The 15,226-nt window shown below is 37.2% G+C and overlaps 1 protein-coding gene across 23 annotated transcripts in view; it reads right to left on the bottom strand.

Annotated features, from left to right (window-relative positions):
• Positions 1 to 12,186, bottom strand: part of LOC139141845 (adenylate kinase 9-like) — a 46,077-nt gene extending 33,891 nt beyond the window's left edge. For 21 of the 23 annotated variants that reach the window (XM_070711538.1, XM_070711550.1, XM_070711543.1 and 18 more), the window contains exons 1-8: positions 12,035 to 12,186; positions 9,628 to 9,861; positions 8,847 to 9,117; positions 3,809 to 3,921; positions 3,310 to 3,495; positions 1,510 to 1,638; positions 786 to 1,102; positions 210 to 390 (exon numbers count right to left, since the gene is read on the bottom strand). In XM_070711538.1, the coding sequence (XP_070567639.1) occupies positions 210 to 390; positions 786 to 1,102; positions 1,510 to 1,638; positions 3,310 to 3,495; positions 3,809 to 3,921; positions 8,847 to 9,117; positions 9,628 to 9,861; positions 12,035 to 12,052 (1,449 nt within the window). In that variant the 5' untranslated portion in view covers positions 12,053 to 12,186. Of the gene's footprint in view, positions 1 to 209; positions 391 to 785; positions 1,103 to 1,509; positions 1,639 to 3,309; positions 3,496 to 3,808; positions 3,922 to 8,846; positions 9,118 to 9,627; positions 9,862 to 10,152; positions 10,241 to 12,034 lie in introns of all 23 variants that reach the window. The other 2 variants (XM_070711545.1, XM_070711556.1) reach the window with 2 other exon arrangements.
• Positions 12,187 to 15,226: the final 3,040 nt, after the last annotated feature.

Below are 15,226 nucleotides of genomic sequence, written 5' to 3'. Positions count from 1 at the left end.
CTGTCTTCCTACAGGTATACTGTAAATTACGGTAATCGCTGCAATTAAAACGGGTACATTTGTTAACGGATCAGAAACCAGTTATCAGTGGGATGAATTTGGTATTAAAGTAGTACACACCTCCAAAGATTCTGTGTGAGAAAAGTCACTTCATAAACAAATGAACTCAACAATTTTTAGATAAAATTGCATATTACAAGTAAGCTTACCGTAGCATTGTACTTTTGTGCAAGCAGATGACAGAGTGTTGTCTTGCCTGACAGTGGTGGTCCAGTGATGCATAATTTACATGGTGGTCTAGGCTGAGGACCTACTAGGTATGGACGGGGATTTTTCAGAAACTTATCCATTGCTTCCTCACTGGACAGAACATAGATCTTATCAAGAAAACTGTGAAGGTGAAACAGGAAAATATCCAGTTAGAATGTACATTTAAGTTACTAGTATTAAGTGTTTATACTTGAAGACATTGCATCTTCCTGTTTGAAAATGCAGTATAATATAAAGGCCCAAGTTCAAGTTCAACGTCCAAAATGGTCTCAACAATGATAATAACATTGCATAAAAGTTTAGTTTTTAAAGATGATTTGGTGATGAAAGGTTGGGGCAGATACGTCTGTACATTTTGTAGCTTTTTAATACAAAACTTGTAGAACCATATTGTTTCTCATGTGGCTAAGTTGAAGATAATGCAAGGATATGAGTAATACATTTCAATCACATTTTTGAGGAGATAGATATCAATTGATTTCATAATATAAAGCAGACAAATACAATTTCCATACCTGACTGCAAACTCTGGTTTTCCCATCACTACATTTCCTTTTTGTAGTTCTACAGGGCAAGCCCTAGCCCATCTACTACGCCTCCATCGATATCTTGGAGCAACCATTTCATTGCCAGCAAGTGTTCTCATCAATTCATCTGTTTCCAAGTCTTCTGGAATCTCCTCACCATCAGGGTCATGCAGACGGATTGGCACAGCGGCCCGTCGCAAAGTGAAAGAGTTCAGTTTTGTCTGTAAGTCCTTGAAGACTTGGTTTATATTTTTGTTTGCGTCAATTTCAATGACATACTGCTGATCATGGTCAGCCATGTAATCCTAGTGAAAGAACAATGTACAACCAATCAACTAAATTTCAAAACTGTATGATAAATCTGCATCAAATCTACTGAAAGAATAATGACAACAGTTATTAAGAACCAGGTGTCTGCTGAAGCCCAAGAAAACTGATGTCTTTTGCCCAGACATGTAGTCTACTATTCCCTTGCTATAACAGATCACGCCTTCATAACAATAAGAAAGTGAACACAGTATTCTGGACTACCCTTATAGAATATTTAATAAATACACCAAATATAGTACAGGGTGGTTCACCCTTATATACATATCCTCCATTTTTGTGTTCAGAGAAAATTTTTCATTGCCATCTCTTTTGATCAACATAGACAAAGAAATGCCTTACAACACTAGAACACATATATTTTAAAACTTCAAAAGTTACTCACCTCTAATACTCTCAGCATCATATCTTTATAGGTTTGAATATTTGCGTCTACTTGCTGGGGCAAATCTTCAGGTCTCTTGACAAGCCTTTCTATGATTTCAAAACCTACTTCTACAGTTTCTTCCTCAGCCTGCAACATAATAAAATCATGAAAGTTTGAAACTAACACCCCTACCAAGAAAATTAACCATTCCACACAGCAGATAGAGTGGATCAAACCATTCATGAAGATAAGTTAATTGTGCCAGCCTAGGACATGCTTGGGTCGATGAAAAACGGGGCCAAAAAGTACGGCAGCATAATTTGCATATGATCAGTAACTAAACTTTGAAATCAAGAGGGATACTGTAACATAAACCAATGATCAAACATAAATCATTGAATAACAACTCAGTCAAAAAACAAAGAACAAAATTGGGGGTAACTCTGATATAAAAACTTGTCATCAAATGAGCTCCTCATTGCATATCAGGTTTGGATACAGTTTAAAGTTTACTTTAACTACACCAAATCATTATTAATTGGGATAATACAAGTTAATTGGAAGTTTTCTAACTCAGTAACAGTAACTTAGTCTCCATACACCAAAGATTTGCTTGAAGTAAACAGCAAAGTATGCAAAACAACAATCTCGAGTAGCTGATGTATCACATCATCTTTCATGGAACTGATTGACTCCAGTGAACAACTGCTAAGTATTGCTGGTATTGACTTTTCTCTAAAAGTTAGAATATCATACTCATAATTTGAGGACACTTACAAATAGCGTTTTCACATGAAACTGCAAAATCAACTTCTTTAATGACTGAAGCTTTCTAAAAAGTAGAATTGCCAATATTTTCATTATTGTTGTTTTCTCTACCTTTCCATCACATTAAATGTGACCTGTATCGGTTTTCTTAACAACTTAAACATTAGATCATTTTTATTGAACACAAGCTCTACAGAATCAATGACTATTGGGGACACACATTAATTTTTGAGAAGCCCATTTGACAAAGCATGCAGGATGAATCAGAGACAATACTACAAAGTTGACAACCAGAAGGACTTCCTCCTGGAATGTCAGGATCTGTCTCTTCTTAGTGTTGGCCATTTCAAGTTGCATTTGATAGGACATCTCCCGACGTATCCTCTCTTGTATTTCATAAGCCTGTCGCATCATTCGCTGCATGTTTTGAAATGGTACATACACGGGAGGTCAACAGTTAGCGTTAGAAATAGAAGAAGTTGAAGAACACAGACAGCAGATCATGCAGAATCCTCTTTTCTATATCTGCTACTGCTACAGATCATAGCAACTTTTCCATTCTTCCTGACACTCCTAACTTAAGTTAAAGCCTTTCATTGGTCTGACCCAATTGTTTCTACAGAACAAAGTAGGGCCCTCTATGGTGGGGAAAGCAGGATGAGAAATGTTACCTGTTCTATGAGAGAAGCTACACAGGAATACAGTGACAGAATACTAATGATACCACAGACAACAGGCTTCCATTGTCATAAAGATCAATCTAGGATTGAGATTTAGATGGAAAATATTTCAAACTCAGACATATTAACCCATGGCAAGAGATAATTTTAGAGTTTTTGTGTATGCTTGCTTGTTTATTGTGGAAAGACCTTAGTCAACATGCTGGAAGAGAGACGGCACTGCATGACAAGTTGATGTTTACCTTTAAATCTAAGTATCTAAGATTCTAAGTACCTACATGTATAAAGTAATCACACTTCTGACATATTCTTAGTTTTCATATTCTACTGCATGTCAAGGAATACCAGTAAAAAATGATTATCACCATACCTCCTCTTCTCCAAGTTCCTCCTCAGCTTCCTCCTCCTCTTCCAATTCTTCTTCTTCCTCCCCCTCCTCTTTGTCTGGTTCTGGTTCTGGTTTCTCTGGATCCCATTGATCTTTCACATACATTTCATTAGTGAGGGGATCAACACGCTGTCCTGTCCTTCTGTAGTGAAGGTCTGCATCCGGTAGCTACACCGTAATAACAAGACATCCAGACTTCGTTTTTAACGTTTCAAGATAGTTGTACTGTTAATGTTTTGCTCAGACAGAACAGTTTGTTGTTAATGTTATATTCTCAGGGAACACTTTTACTCTCAATAATTTTTGCAGATGGAATATTACACTTCCATACACAGAAAACCTATATGGATGGTCTTTATATAATCTGTCTCATCATTAACCCTTTGATAATCTTCACAAAAAAGGAAAATAATGTTATCTTTGAAATGTGTTGAGGCGTACATGTATCAAAAGCAGTGATATACATGTTACTGTTACACACCTTGAGATTTATGATGAAATCTGGTTTCAATTTCCAGTTTTTGACAAGTTCAAGTTGGTCAACAACTCTCATGTAGTCTTCACAGAGGGATGGGAAGCCATCCAAAACATAACCTGAAATCAATAATAAAATTCAATGTGCTATATTGACTCTCTCCATACTTTATTCAAACAGTATATTAATAGATCTATACTTTTGTAATATATATTTGTCAGATGTACTAAATTTGTCACACTTAACAACAAATAAACAAAGTTACAATATCTAAGCTCTACAGCTTCTAACAAGTTGGTGCGTGTGTATCAGTTAAAGTAATAATATATTGATGTGAAATTTTGGTACAAACAGTAGTGTATCTCTACCTGTGAAGTTATCCCAGTAAGCCACCTTTCATATAGTAACCAATAAAACTAGTGGGAACCCAAAAAGTGGTGGTTTAGAGATAATGCCTGTATGTGTTTTAAAAAACCCTTAGAGTGAAGTATAATGGAAACTTTGAAATAAAATTTTATCTATACTTGAAAGGACCAGTGGCTGTAGCTTCTGATTTTTTCACTGTTTTTATTTTGTTATTTTGTATGTCAACTGGAATTATACCGGATTTTCTGAGAGTAGGCCCATTCGAAAAACCGTCCATGGGCGGTTATTTGGGGGGTGGGCCGTTATTAAGAATTTTAAATTTCATCTCAACCTTTGTCTACGGCATTTCAACTTGACTCCCCTTGAAAAAAATTACCTACGCAAAGGTCAAAAAGTTTTATATAGCGTACAAAATAAAATAAGTTACACTTCTAAGATAATTACTTCGGCGATATATGTCCGTATCCCCCTATTTATGCTACTAAAATGCAGGTGGAATGATCCAGGAGAACGCAAAGTCAACGTTAGAGTTTGCCACACAATGCCGACAATGATTGACAGATGAAGCAGGAGCCAGGAATTTTCCATTCTGCACGATGGGGATCATGAAATAAATAAAATGACTATCATACAAAAAAATACCGTCAATGACGCTGTACCTTCTCTAATGTGTGGCCAGGTCAGGTAATTGGTTGTTGGCATGGAGTTGTTGGTAAATAGTTGATGATGTAGGGGTATGAGGTGGGATATGGACCAAAAGAACCCAAAAGATGATTAAAAACATCAATCAAAAAAATTCTAAGCTACAGTATAAACTGCCTAAAGATAGTTCAATGTGGGAAAAAAGTTAAATAATTCCGAAATAAGAAATAACAGTCCAAAATAGTAATGACGCGCTTCCCTACTGACCTGAGTATATGTGAAATACTCAACCTGGCATCTGTAAATTAAATGTATACCAAGTGAACATTTTAAGTCACTTTTAACTGTTTTTAATGGATTTTCCAAAGAGTCCTGTGGAAGTGATGAAAAACACTTATCTGGTCTTGTGTTTGTACCGGTATAACCTCATGGCTGATAATTGTCATAGTATTGAAAAAAATTGAAAGTGAAGAAATTACTGTTTTTAACAGGCATATTTTCCTTGAAATACATGACCGTGTAAAGAATATATGCTAAAAGTGTTTAAGAGTAAATTTCTTTTCAAAAAATAATTTAATCTGTGACCAAAGGATTTTTATTCTTTGAGTTTACAAATTCAAACATTGCAATTTGTTCAATCATCTTGTGCAGTGCAAAATTTATAAAATGACTGAAAAACAAAAAAAAATGGCAGAATTACAATCTTTGTGATGTAAAATTATGGGTTGACATCACGATAATTGTTAATCTGTTCGAAGTACTACTATACTATAATTTAAAAAAGAAAAGTTCATGCAGAAACGGTAACATATATTGTCAGCAATATAGTGTTAATTTTGACTTTACATCAAAATATGCCTTTGCTGGATACCAAATATATAGGGTGAAATATTAAAATCAGCCATGTTCAGCAAAATCCACACAACAGCATTGATCCTTTTCTAATTTGATTTGATTTGCTTATGTTATCCTTGTATGACAGTCAGTACAATATGGAACTTGAACACAACACAGTGAATAAGTATGCTGTAAATGAAATGGTGTGGCTGCATCCACATGCAGCAATAGGAGTGCCTTTGTCTCTCACCCCTCATTTCCAACCTGTCCCATCCCTGAAAAAATAGTTTGGTCATATATTTATAATGTTAATAATTTCTGTATTTGTTAAAATGTGCGCATCTCAAAAACTTTTCATCATAAACATTTTTATTGTTTTTTATGGCTGACCAGTCAGTTAATCTCTTTATTTTGAATATTTGCGCATTTTTCCTCAGTATTTGACATTTTCAGAATACCGTCTTATTCAGTTTGTCATTTTCTAAAAGTTTAAATGCTCCATTGTGTGGTCAAGCTTTCTACAAGCATCAAATGTGGTACTTCATATAGGAAGGTCTGCCTCTAGAGGGCGGGCATCATGAACAGTGTTTGTTGGTTATTTCCTCCACATTAACTTCTGGTTGTACTGTAAACGTTGAACATGGCCGACGTCCGATTTTCCTGTCTAAAACTTTCACTCATTTTCGTTCATATGACTCTGAAACTCCAGGAAACGATTGGGAAGAAAGAGTTATCTTGAAATATTGAGGTACTCGCCGATATTTTGCAAAATTAAATGAGAAAAAATGCAAGGAAAATGCCGACAGGCTTACACGATGAACGTTTCCAGACTCGGAGGCATATGATCATCTCTGCAGATTATGCAACAGGCCCATATCACGTGAGGCCATGAGGGGATATCCACGCAACTCAGTACCAAACACTAGCGCACACAGAGTGAGCAAAAACAAAGTGAGTACCCCTAACGTAAGCTCAGTAGTCTGTAATAGATCGTAGTCAACTAAGAAACCTTGAGAAAGGCTTAACACTGTGGCTATGCCGCTAAGTCCCTTTTGATTTTTGTCACAGCTCAAAATCGTTCTCCCACACCTCAACCTGAGCCATGAACACCCCCACAAGTTTATGATATGACCCATCACAATGGCATGACGTCAACGGATCTTGACAGACGGAAGTCTTGACAGACGGAAGTAGTTGACACCAGCATACTGGTTTTCAACTCTAATACCTTCTCTGTCTATAAATAGACACGAGAAGGTAAAAATAACTCTGTTTCATTATTTTTTTATTAATGTACATCATTACTTTTTACGTTTTTTTCGCTTTGATACAAAAATCTGATGATTTTCTTCGCGTAAATTTGTTGCATTCACAAACGTAACAGTAGTAGTAATCCCTAGTAGAAATGGTATGATCCACAATTGTTTACGATTATTGACCTCTTTGTGTGCAACCATAGACCCTCTCGAGGGTCTATGGTGCAACGAATGTGAAACACTGTATCTATTTTCACAAGTTCGTAACTTGTCACGCTTACAAACTAGGTCAACCTCAGAACACGTGCACACGTCAAAATCTGATCGATGATTTTCTTCGCTTAAATTTGAATGCGTTCGACAAACCATGGAGGCATATATAAAAAAAAATGTCTATATAAAAATTTAAAAAGGTTTTTCCTTTTTTGTTATTGGCAAGTAAAATCTAGCGTAAAACTGTTGGTCGAGGATCCCTGCAGTACGTCACTACAGTGACGTAGTAGGCGGTGACCTCTCAACTTCTGAACACGTACCAAGAGATTACGGCCAGCATGCAGCATCCGCGCGCCACGAATAATCATAGATCCTAGGACTGAACTTTCCCCCACCCCCCGAGTAAAAGTTTGGTTTCAGTTTTGTGAGACTGGGAATGTCCATAAGACGAACGATGGTCATCGACATCACACGAATAATCTCTCAGTTTGTGTTTAGAAGTTGAGAGGTCACCGCTACGTCACTGTAGTGACGTACTGCAGGGATCCTCGACCAACAGTTTTACGCTAGCAAAATGGCGGTCTCCGTGTAGTTATGTCGGGCAAACTTAGAAAAAAAGGCGATATTTCAGTGAATTTTGAGCGGACTTCTGGTCTGGTTAGTCCCTAATAACCAAGCTGTCGATGAGTGTTGGCAATTTGTAATTTGGATGGAAAATATTTCGAAATATCGTCGAGCAAACTTCCGCAAAGGGTGCTTGCGGCGGAACATGGACGCTAATAGTCTATGGAATATCCCATAGCTGTGGTGGCGGGGTTAAAATCGTAAAAGTCAAAACCAGCCCGTAAAGGCATGAATCCCGTCTGAAAACACCACAGCTATGGACCCACAGCTAAATCATGGACCTTGTGTTGTCACGGTTGTGCGTTGATTATCCATGCGTTATTTTTACCTGACTCGTAATTTATTTTTCCATGTGTGATTTTATTTTCCAAAGAGATGTGTATAATTATTATTGCAATTTGTGTTGATATACAAATAAAAGAAATCTTGATCGTATCGTGGGTTCAGTTTAGTTTTATGCGTGCGTGAATGAGTGCATGAGTGTCAGTTTATGTTATGATGCATCAGAAAATTGCAACATTGTGTCCTTTTTGTTGAAGATGGATCTGTTAGAATTTGTAGCGCACAATGATGAAAAAGAAAACAAAACTCGAGAGAAAAAAATGAGTGGATGTTTTGCAGCGTTCTACCGCCATTTATTTTTGGTTTTGTGATCAACAGTGATAAAATAACTCATTTATTTTTTAGTTAATTGGCGGTAAATTTATACCTAATTACGGCCCTGGGCCGTTATTTAGTTACAGGTGTGAAGCAGACAATGTAGCCATTTTCTGTTTAACGGCCCTGGGCGTACTCTCAGAAAAATCCGTAGTTCTATTCCCCAAAAATGTTGCAAGATCAACTATTTATCTTGTCACCACAGCGTCTTTAGGTGTAAACACTAAAATGCACTGTTGTTTACATTTGAATTCTAGTCCAGAAGAGAATTCATTTGTCAATGATAACAATGCAGTCTACACATGTACAGGCTGAGTTGACAAGCTCAACACTGTGCATTTCATTATGCTTTGCGAAGTAGCAATAGAATTGTGGTTAACATCACAACAAAAACAGTAAACAAATCAAAAGTTACAGCAAGCTACAGGCCCTTTAAGAAAATTAATTACCATGATGGGCAACTTCTGGAGAATTGATTTTTTCTTCAATCATTTTTGCCACCATTTCTTCTGGCAATGCCTCGCCTCTAAGTAGTATCTCACTGGCTCTTTTACCCATCTCTGTTTCAAGCTCCATATTTTGATGGATAAGTTCTGTGGGACTAACAAGCTGACATCTCCAGTTCTGGGCCAGCTTTTTTGCCAGTGCTGTCTTTCCGGCTCCTGGTTTACCCACTATGATGAAACACGTTGGTTTGGAATGTAAAAATCTGAGTTCAGTCTAAATGAGAGGTACAATAAGAGGAGAGATAAAAGTGTTATGAACTGGTTCAAAAATACATTATCAATGTAGTGAGCAAGGAAAGTACAGTAGGGAATTTTGGCCAGCATTGTTTGCCAATAGCGAGACCACTATTATGTCACAGCAGAATGATACTTGGATTTTGTTTTGCTGTGTAGGTGAAGCTTTCCTCTGTTTGTCGCAGTATTAGCTGTGCTTGGCTAGGCTGTGTGTTACCAGTTTAGGCGGGAGACCTATAGCTGGTGACACAGAGCCCTGCCAGGCGGAGCTAACACAGTGTTTGACTTCAGTAATTTATGAGCAGTTGGATTATGGCACAGACTCTGAACATGACACTATAATAACTTATATGACTGTGCTTTAACAATTACACCAGTATATTATTATTGTCTGAGCTCTCTGTTCTTTTTCCCAAAAGCAGCAACCCTAGGAAAATAATTGAAAAGGTTATATTATATCGTGTGGCTAAATACTATACCAACAGCTCACCTGATATTCATCAAATGGGTCTGCATCCATTGGCTGCAACAATTCTGACAGTTGACTGGACTGTGCATCAATAAAACTTGTCACACTGACAGCTCTGCTGGTATCTGGGTCTAGATGTCCTGCAGGCAGATCAGAGGGACTGGCCTCCTCAACTGACTCTAGTGCATTCATTGTAGCTGGCCTTGTATCTGCTAGGTCCAGTGTTACACTAGGTGTAACAGCAGGTGGTTCTTCCTGTTGGGGGAAGCAAAATAGTCAGAACAATTCAATGTAATTTTAATCGCAGCACATCATAGTACATGAACTTGTGATGTATTTGGTGGACAGACACATGCAGTCGAAGAAGAATGATTGTACCACAGACAATGTTTGGTCCCGTTGATACATGAATAATTCAAATTACTACTGTACTACTGTTAAAATTTACTATTTATGTCATGCACACATGCAGAACAATATTAAAGTGACGCAAACTAAAGCTAAAAAGACTGTACAATGCACATATCGTTGACATGCATCTCATACCTGATTGTCAATCTACCTGTAGCTTGTTTTTATCAATGGATCTATTCAAAAGTTATTGATAGATCCAGGTTGAAATCATCTTTGACATCTGTACCAAAAACAATGACAGGGTGAGCAGACATTATTGCAACAAAAGAAAAAACTCTGCATCTTATTGGCCATGTACATTTGACAGCATATGTGTTTTAGTTTCATTTTGGTAAATTATACCCCTACAGTCTTTGAATAAAGAATCTTGCATACACAATTTAAACTTGAAAGTAAACGATCATTTATGCTCACAAAAGAAAAGATTTCATTTCTGATTCTTGTGAGTGCAAATTTCGACCAGCAACCTCACTCATTTTCCACAATCATTTAAAAACACTTTAATATTAAAAGCAATGTGTATAACACATGCCAGTAAATACTAATATATGTTGGATCCTATGCACACATTCAACAGTTCTGAATAGTAAACTTATAAGCATCATAGACTCTGCATGTTATAATACCCACTACATGTAGACTTTCTCGATTTTGTTATATTTTGTTGCCAGTTGGATCTCTCAGTCTTTAGCCAATAAAAATGAAAATACAAAACCGCCTCAGGACATCATTTTTGAAAGAGACTTACGATGAGAAACAAATCCACAGGTTTCTTGTTTATTTTGTTTGCTTTGACATCAGATGATATTCAAAGTCAAATGATTCACAGCAGTAATTTTGCTGAGGATCTCAGAACTACATGTAAACAAAAGAATATTTTTTTCACCTTTTACCTAAAATCTGCCCACACTGAGATAGAAATTAGAAGCATGTATAATAATTATTCACTCAAAATAATTTTTTCTTGGACACAGGCATCAACTGTCTTAAATATGGAAATATTCCTAATACAGCTTTAAAAGAAAGTGCATTCTTTTGTCTTTGTGAAAGTTGCAATCCTGAAAGTATGTAAAATTTACATAAATCATAGTGTTTCAAGGGATATCAGAATAGGGCTGTTCACAGTTGACATCATTGTTCTTGCATTAATATGCAAAAAATAAATATTTGTCTGCATTTTTATATTTCGCTTTTGAAAATTATGCATGCAAGAACAACGAAAAAACATCTTAGTGGGCGACTGCTAGTAATCTCGTTATGATACAAATATTTTGTGTGGTTGAGACAAATAGTCTCATATAATTAAAGATTGCAGTATGAATTGGATATTGGTTGAACTTTGAGTATCTCCCTAAGTCTGTCTCACAGTCATGTTATAATACTACGCTACTTATTTCTTATTTTACTGACAGTGTCATGTACCATTGGTTAACACATAATTTGGCATTCACGTGACACAAACGATTTCACTGCATTATCAGCATTTGGCATTCTGCTGCCATGGCCATACTAGTTTTGGATGGGAGAAGTTCCAACCACACAAAGTAGACGGTAAACCCTTTAGGGTTTGGGCAAAGGAACTGTTACAGAAGAAAGTACCGCGAACCTACTACACTACTACAGAATCTCAACAATTTAAACTGTTAAGAATTTTAAATTTATTCCTTTAGGATAACCATTTATACTTGAACAAATGACTTAACCATTGTTCTTCATGCCCAGATAAATACAGAGAGTATCTCGTCAGGAAAGTCAGTTTAAACACTGTTAGAAACTTGTCAACAAATCTAAGTTAGCGTTGTCGTTCACGAGTACACAACGCATTAAAATGTTTTTAACGCTTCGAAAAAATAGCGATGTGCACCCGTCAAATGACCCTTGAAATCGACAGTTTTTCAAGAGTACGGTCTGAGAACATCATGCACTGTATACTTCCTCAGTTATCAACAGATCTTTTGCATGAATATGACAAAATAAGATGATTTTTGTGACAAATGGTTGACCGACATCTTACCTCTCCGTTCTCCGCCATTTTGTTTGGTATCCATAGCGATCACGTACAATCTCGCGAGAGCTCGGAAACCACGCACTGCGAAAGACTTAGCACACCTAACTACGTCAAAAGTAATACAAGTGTTTTAACTTTAGTGATATCGCCTAAGAAAGCTTTAGAGGATTACAAAGTAAGCACTTTAGTCAATAATTTGTGCTATATATAGATGAACATTTCTTTCTTTTCATAGTTTTGTGTAAATTAAAGCACAGGCGCTCGAACCGTGATCTGTGAAAATGGAAATCAATATCAATAAACTGATCACAAAAACTTTTGTAGTGTCTCCTGTCGCGGTCGCGTCTGATGACGTAAACACAAAATTGGTCGCGCTTCGCTGTATGGGCAATCACATACACGGTCCCTCAGACAGGAGACACTACAAAAGTTTTTGTGATCAGTTTATTGATTTCCATTTTCACAGATCACGGTTCGGGCGCCTGTAGGATGTACGTACGCGTACGTGCTCCTAGATCCTACAGGTGGCCGTATATAAATAGAGAACTAGGGAGACTGTATGAAAGGTCATCGTCTTCGGAAGTTCGGTACAACGCCTCATCGGATCGCTGCGCCGTGCTTGGATATACCGTGCTGTGTTCCTGGCGTTATACGGCCTCCAAACATAACGCCGGGAACACACAGCACGATACAAAGGGCTAACTGTTGACAGTTCCTCTTAGCCACCGTGGCAAGTGCCGTAGAAACTGATATTCCCCCACAACCGAGAGCCGATGGCGAGTGCCGGAGGCCGAGCGAAAACGTTCGAGCATGGACGTTTACTAAACCATAGACCCTCGTTTTTTGGAGGGTCTATGACTAAACGTTCATGGTTCGAGTTGCTCTGACCGCGGCATAATAGATTCATCGTTTACGTCCATACAGTTGCTCGTCGAAGGCGAAGGTCCCTCTGTTTGTTACTAAGGGACTGGTCAGTTTCTTCAGCCTGGGGGGGGCCGGTGGATTCATGGGGGGGGGTCACCCTGTTTTTGACTTTGGTGATAGGGGGGGGGTCACCATGTTTTTGAAATGCCCAATAGGGGGGGGGGGGTCAGTGTGTTTTTGAATTTGACACAGGCTCATCATTGCCTAAAATGCTAGTGTCAGCCACAAAATTCATCATTCAGTTGTATTTTTCGGCGCGCCCTTAGGGCGCGTAACTTTAATAATCAGTCATATTTTTCAGCACGCCCAACTTTAACATATCAAGCATACATACATCAGAGATATCTGTATGTTCAATATTTTTCAGCGTGCTCTTCAAGCTCATTACTTTAATATATCATACATCTTTCAGCATGCCCTTCAGGTGCATGACTTTTACAAGGCATATATATCAGAGATATCAGGATGTTTCATATTTTTGGCGTGCCCATGACGAATTCCTGATACTTTTCTGTTCTCTCTGTGAGAATTCAGTATGAGAAAGCAACATGCACAAATATTTCACAATATATTTGATACAGTGACTTATTTTAGAGATAGAAAAATGACAAGATATCTTTCCTTCTCATTGATGCAATTATTTTCCTTTGTTTCATAGGTTTTCTGTAGAAAGATACTTTTTTATGAACAAAATAACAGTTAAAAAAGGCAGTTTTTGTCATTATTAGCTGTGCTTTTATGGTTTCAATGTTACACAAGAAAAGATCCTCTCAGACACTGTACACATCAGATTTGGCTAAAAAAGCTCTCTATGGCTCCTCAGTAGATTTAATTGGATGGTTGGCAAGTCTTAACACCCATCAAAGTTTTTGATTCACTGCTTTTTCCTCTTTGATATTAATGATTGACATCCATTTCTGTACAACAGTTCAGGACATCTGGTTAAGCAGAGAAAGTGTGAAATACATTCACAGCTAATTCAAAATACAGCTCATTCAAAATGTACTGTATTTAAACTTTAAGATTGACACTTTGAAATTCCTATCTTACAACTGACATGTCAACAATTTCACTAAAACATAGAATGACTATTTAAAATATAAATATATGTAAAATGTAAAATATAATATATATATATATATATATATATATATATATATATATATATATATATATATATAATATATATATAATTTATGTCCATCTTTTGTTTTACCTTTGTCGCGCCGGGGGGGGGGGTCACCCTGTTTTAGAAATTTGGAATAGGGGGGGTCACCCTGTTTTAAAATTTGGAATAGGGGGGGTCAGCCACTTTTTGACGTCGGCAAAAAATAATCCACCGGGCCCCCCCCAGGCCGAAGAAACTGACCAGTCCCTAAGGGACCTTCGCCGTGCGACTGTTCACTGACATAGCAGGGAACCCCTACGAGGCGCCATATGAAAAAAAATTAATTTACACGATCACCCTTATTTCAGAGATAGAATAGCTAGGAAATGTATAAAGAGAGGATTTTTAATATATATATATATATATATATATATATATATATATATATATATACACACACACACATACAAACACATATACATTGGCCATACATATACATATATATTTGCCCTATACACACACACACACACACACACACACACACACACACACACACACACATATATATATATATATATATATATATATATATATATATATATATATATATATATATATATATTATATATATATGGTAAAAAATGATAACAAGTAGAACAATATAAAGGAAAATGAGGGCAACTCCACACATCGGCTCACAAGTTTGTTTAATATTGCGAAAGGATCATTGCATTTAGTTTGTGTGGAATTCATGGCGAGACACCGGTGAATCGATAGTGCTTTGACCCTAGTCATGAGATCTGGGTCCCCGGTAAACCGGTTTGTTGATTGAGTGATTCGTCTTAACGGTGTTTCGGAACCAAAAATCGGGTTCCTTCATCAGTCGCTCTTTTGTTTTGTATATCCTCCGCTTGGTTGTGTGATAAGGGACCGTTCAGTTTTTACGGCCTGGGGGGGGGGCCGGCAAAATCTTGTCGCCGATGTTCAAAAAATTATAGACCCCCCTGCATTTTTGGTGAAAAAAAGATGACCCCCCCCTTGTCAGACGAAAAAATTTGATGACCCCCCGGCTGAAAAATAACCAAAACTCATATGTCATATTTACCCGCATGGTTTGGATTTGAACTCCGGTACACGGCGCACTTTATCCGCATAGTAGAGATGCC

The sequence above is a fragment of the Ptychodera flava genome, chromosome 10 (genome assembly GCF_041260155.1).
Source record: "Ptychodera flava strain L36383 chromosome 10, AS_Pfla_20210202, whole genome shotgun sequence".
Lineage (NCBI taxonomy): Eukaryota > Metazoa > Hemichordata > Enteropneusta > Ptychoderidae > Ptychodera > Ptychodera flava.
Note: the sequence above shows the minus strand (reverse complement) of the source record. Positions and strands in the feature narration are given on the sequence as shown.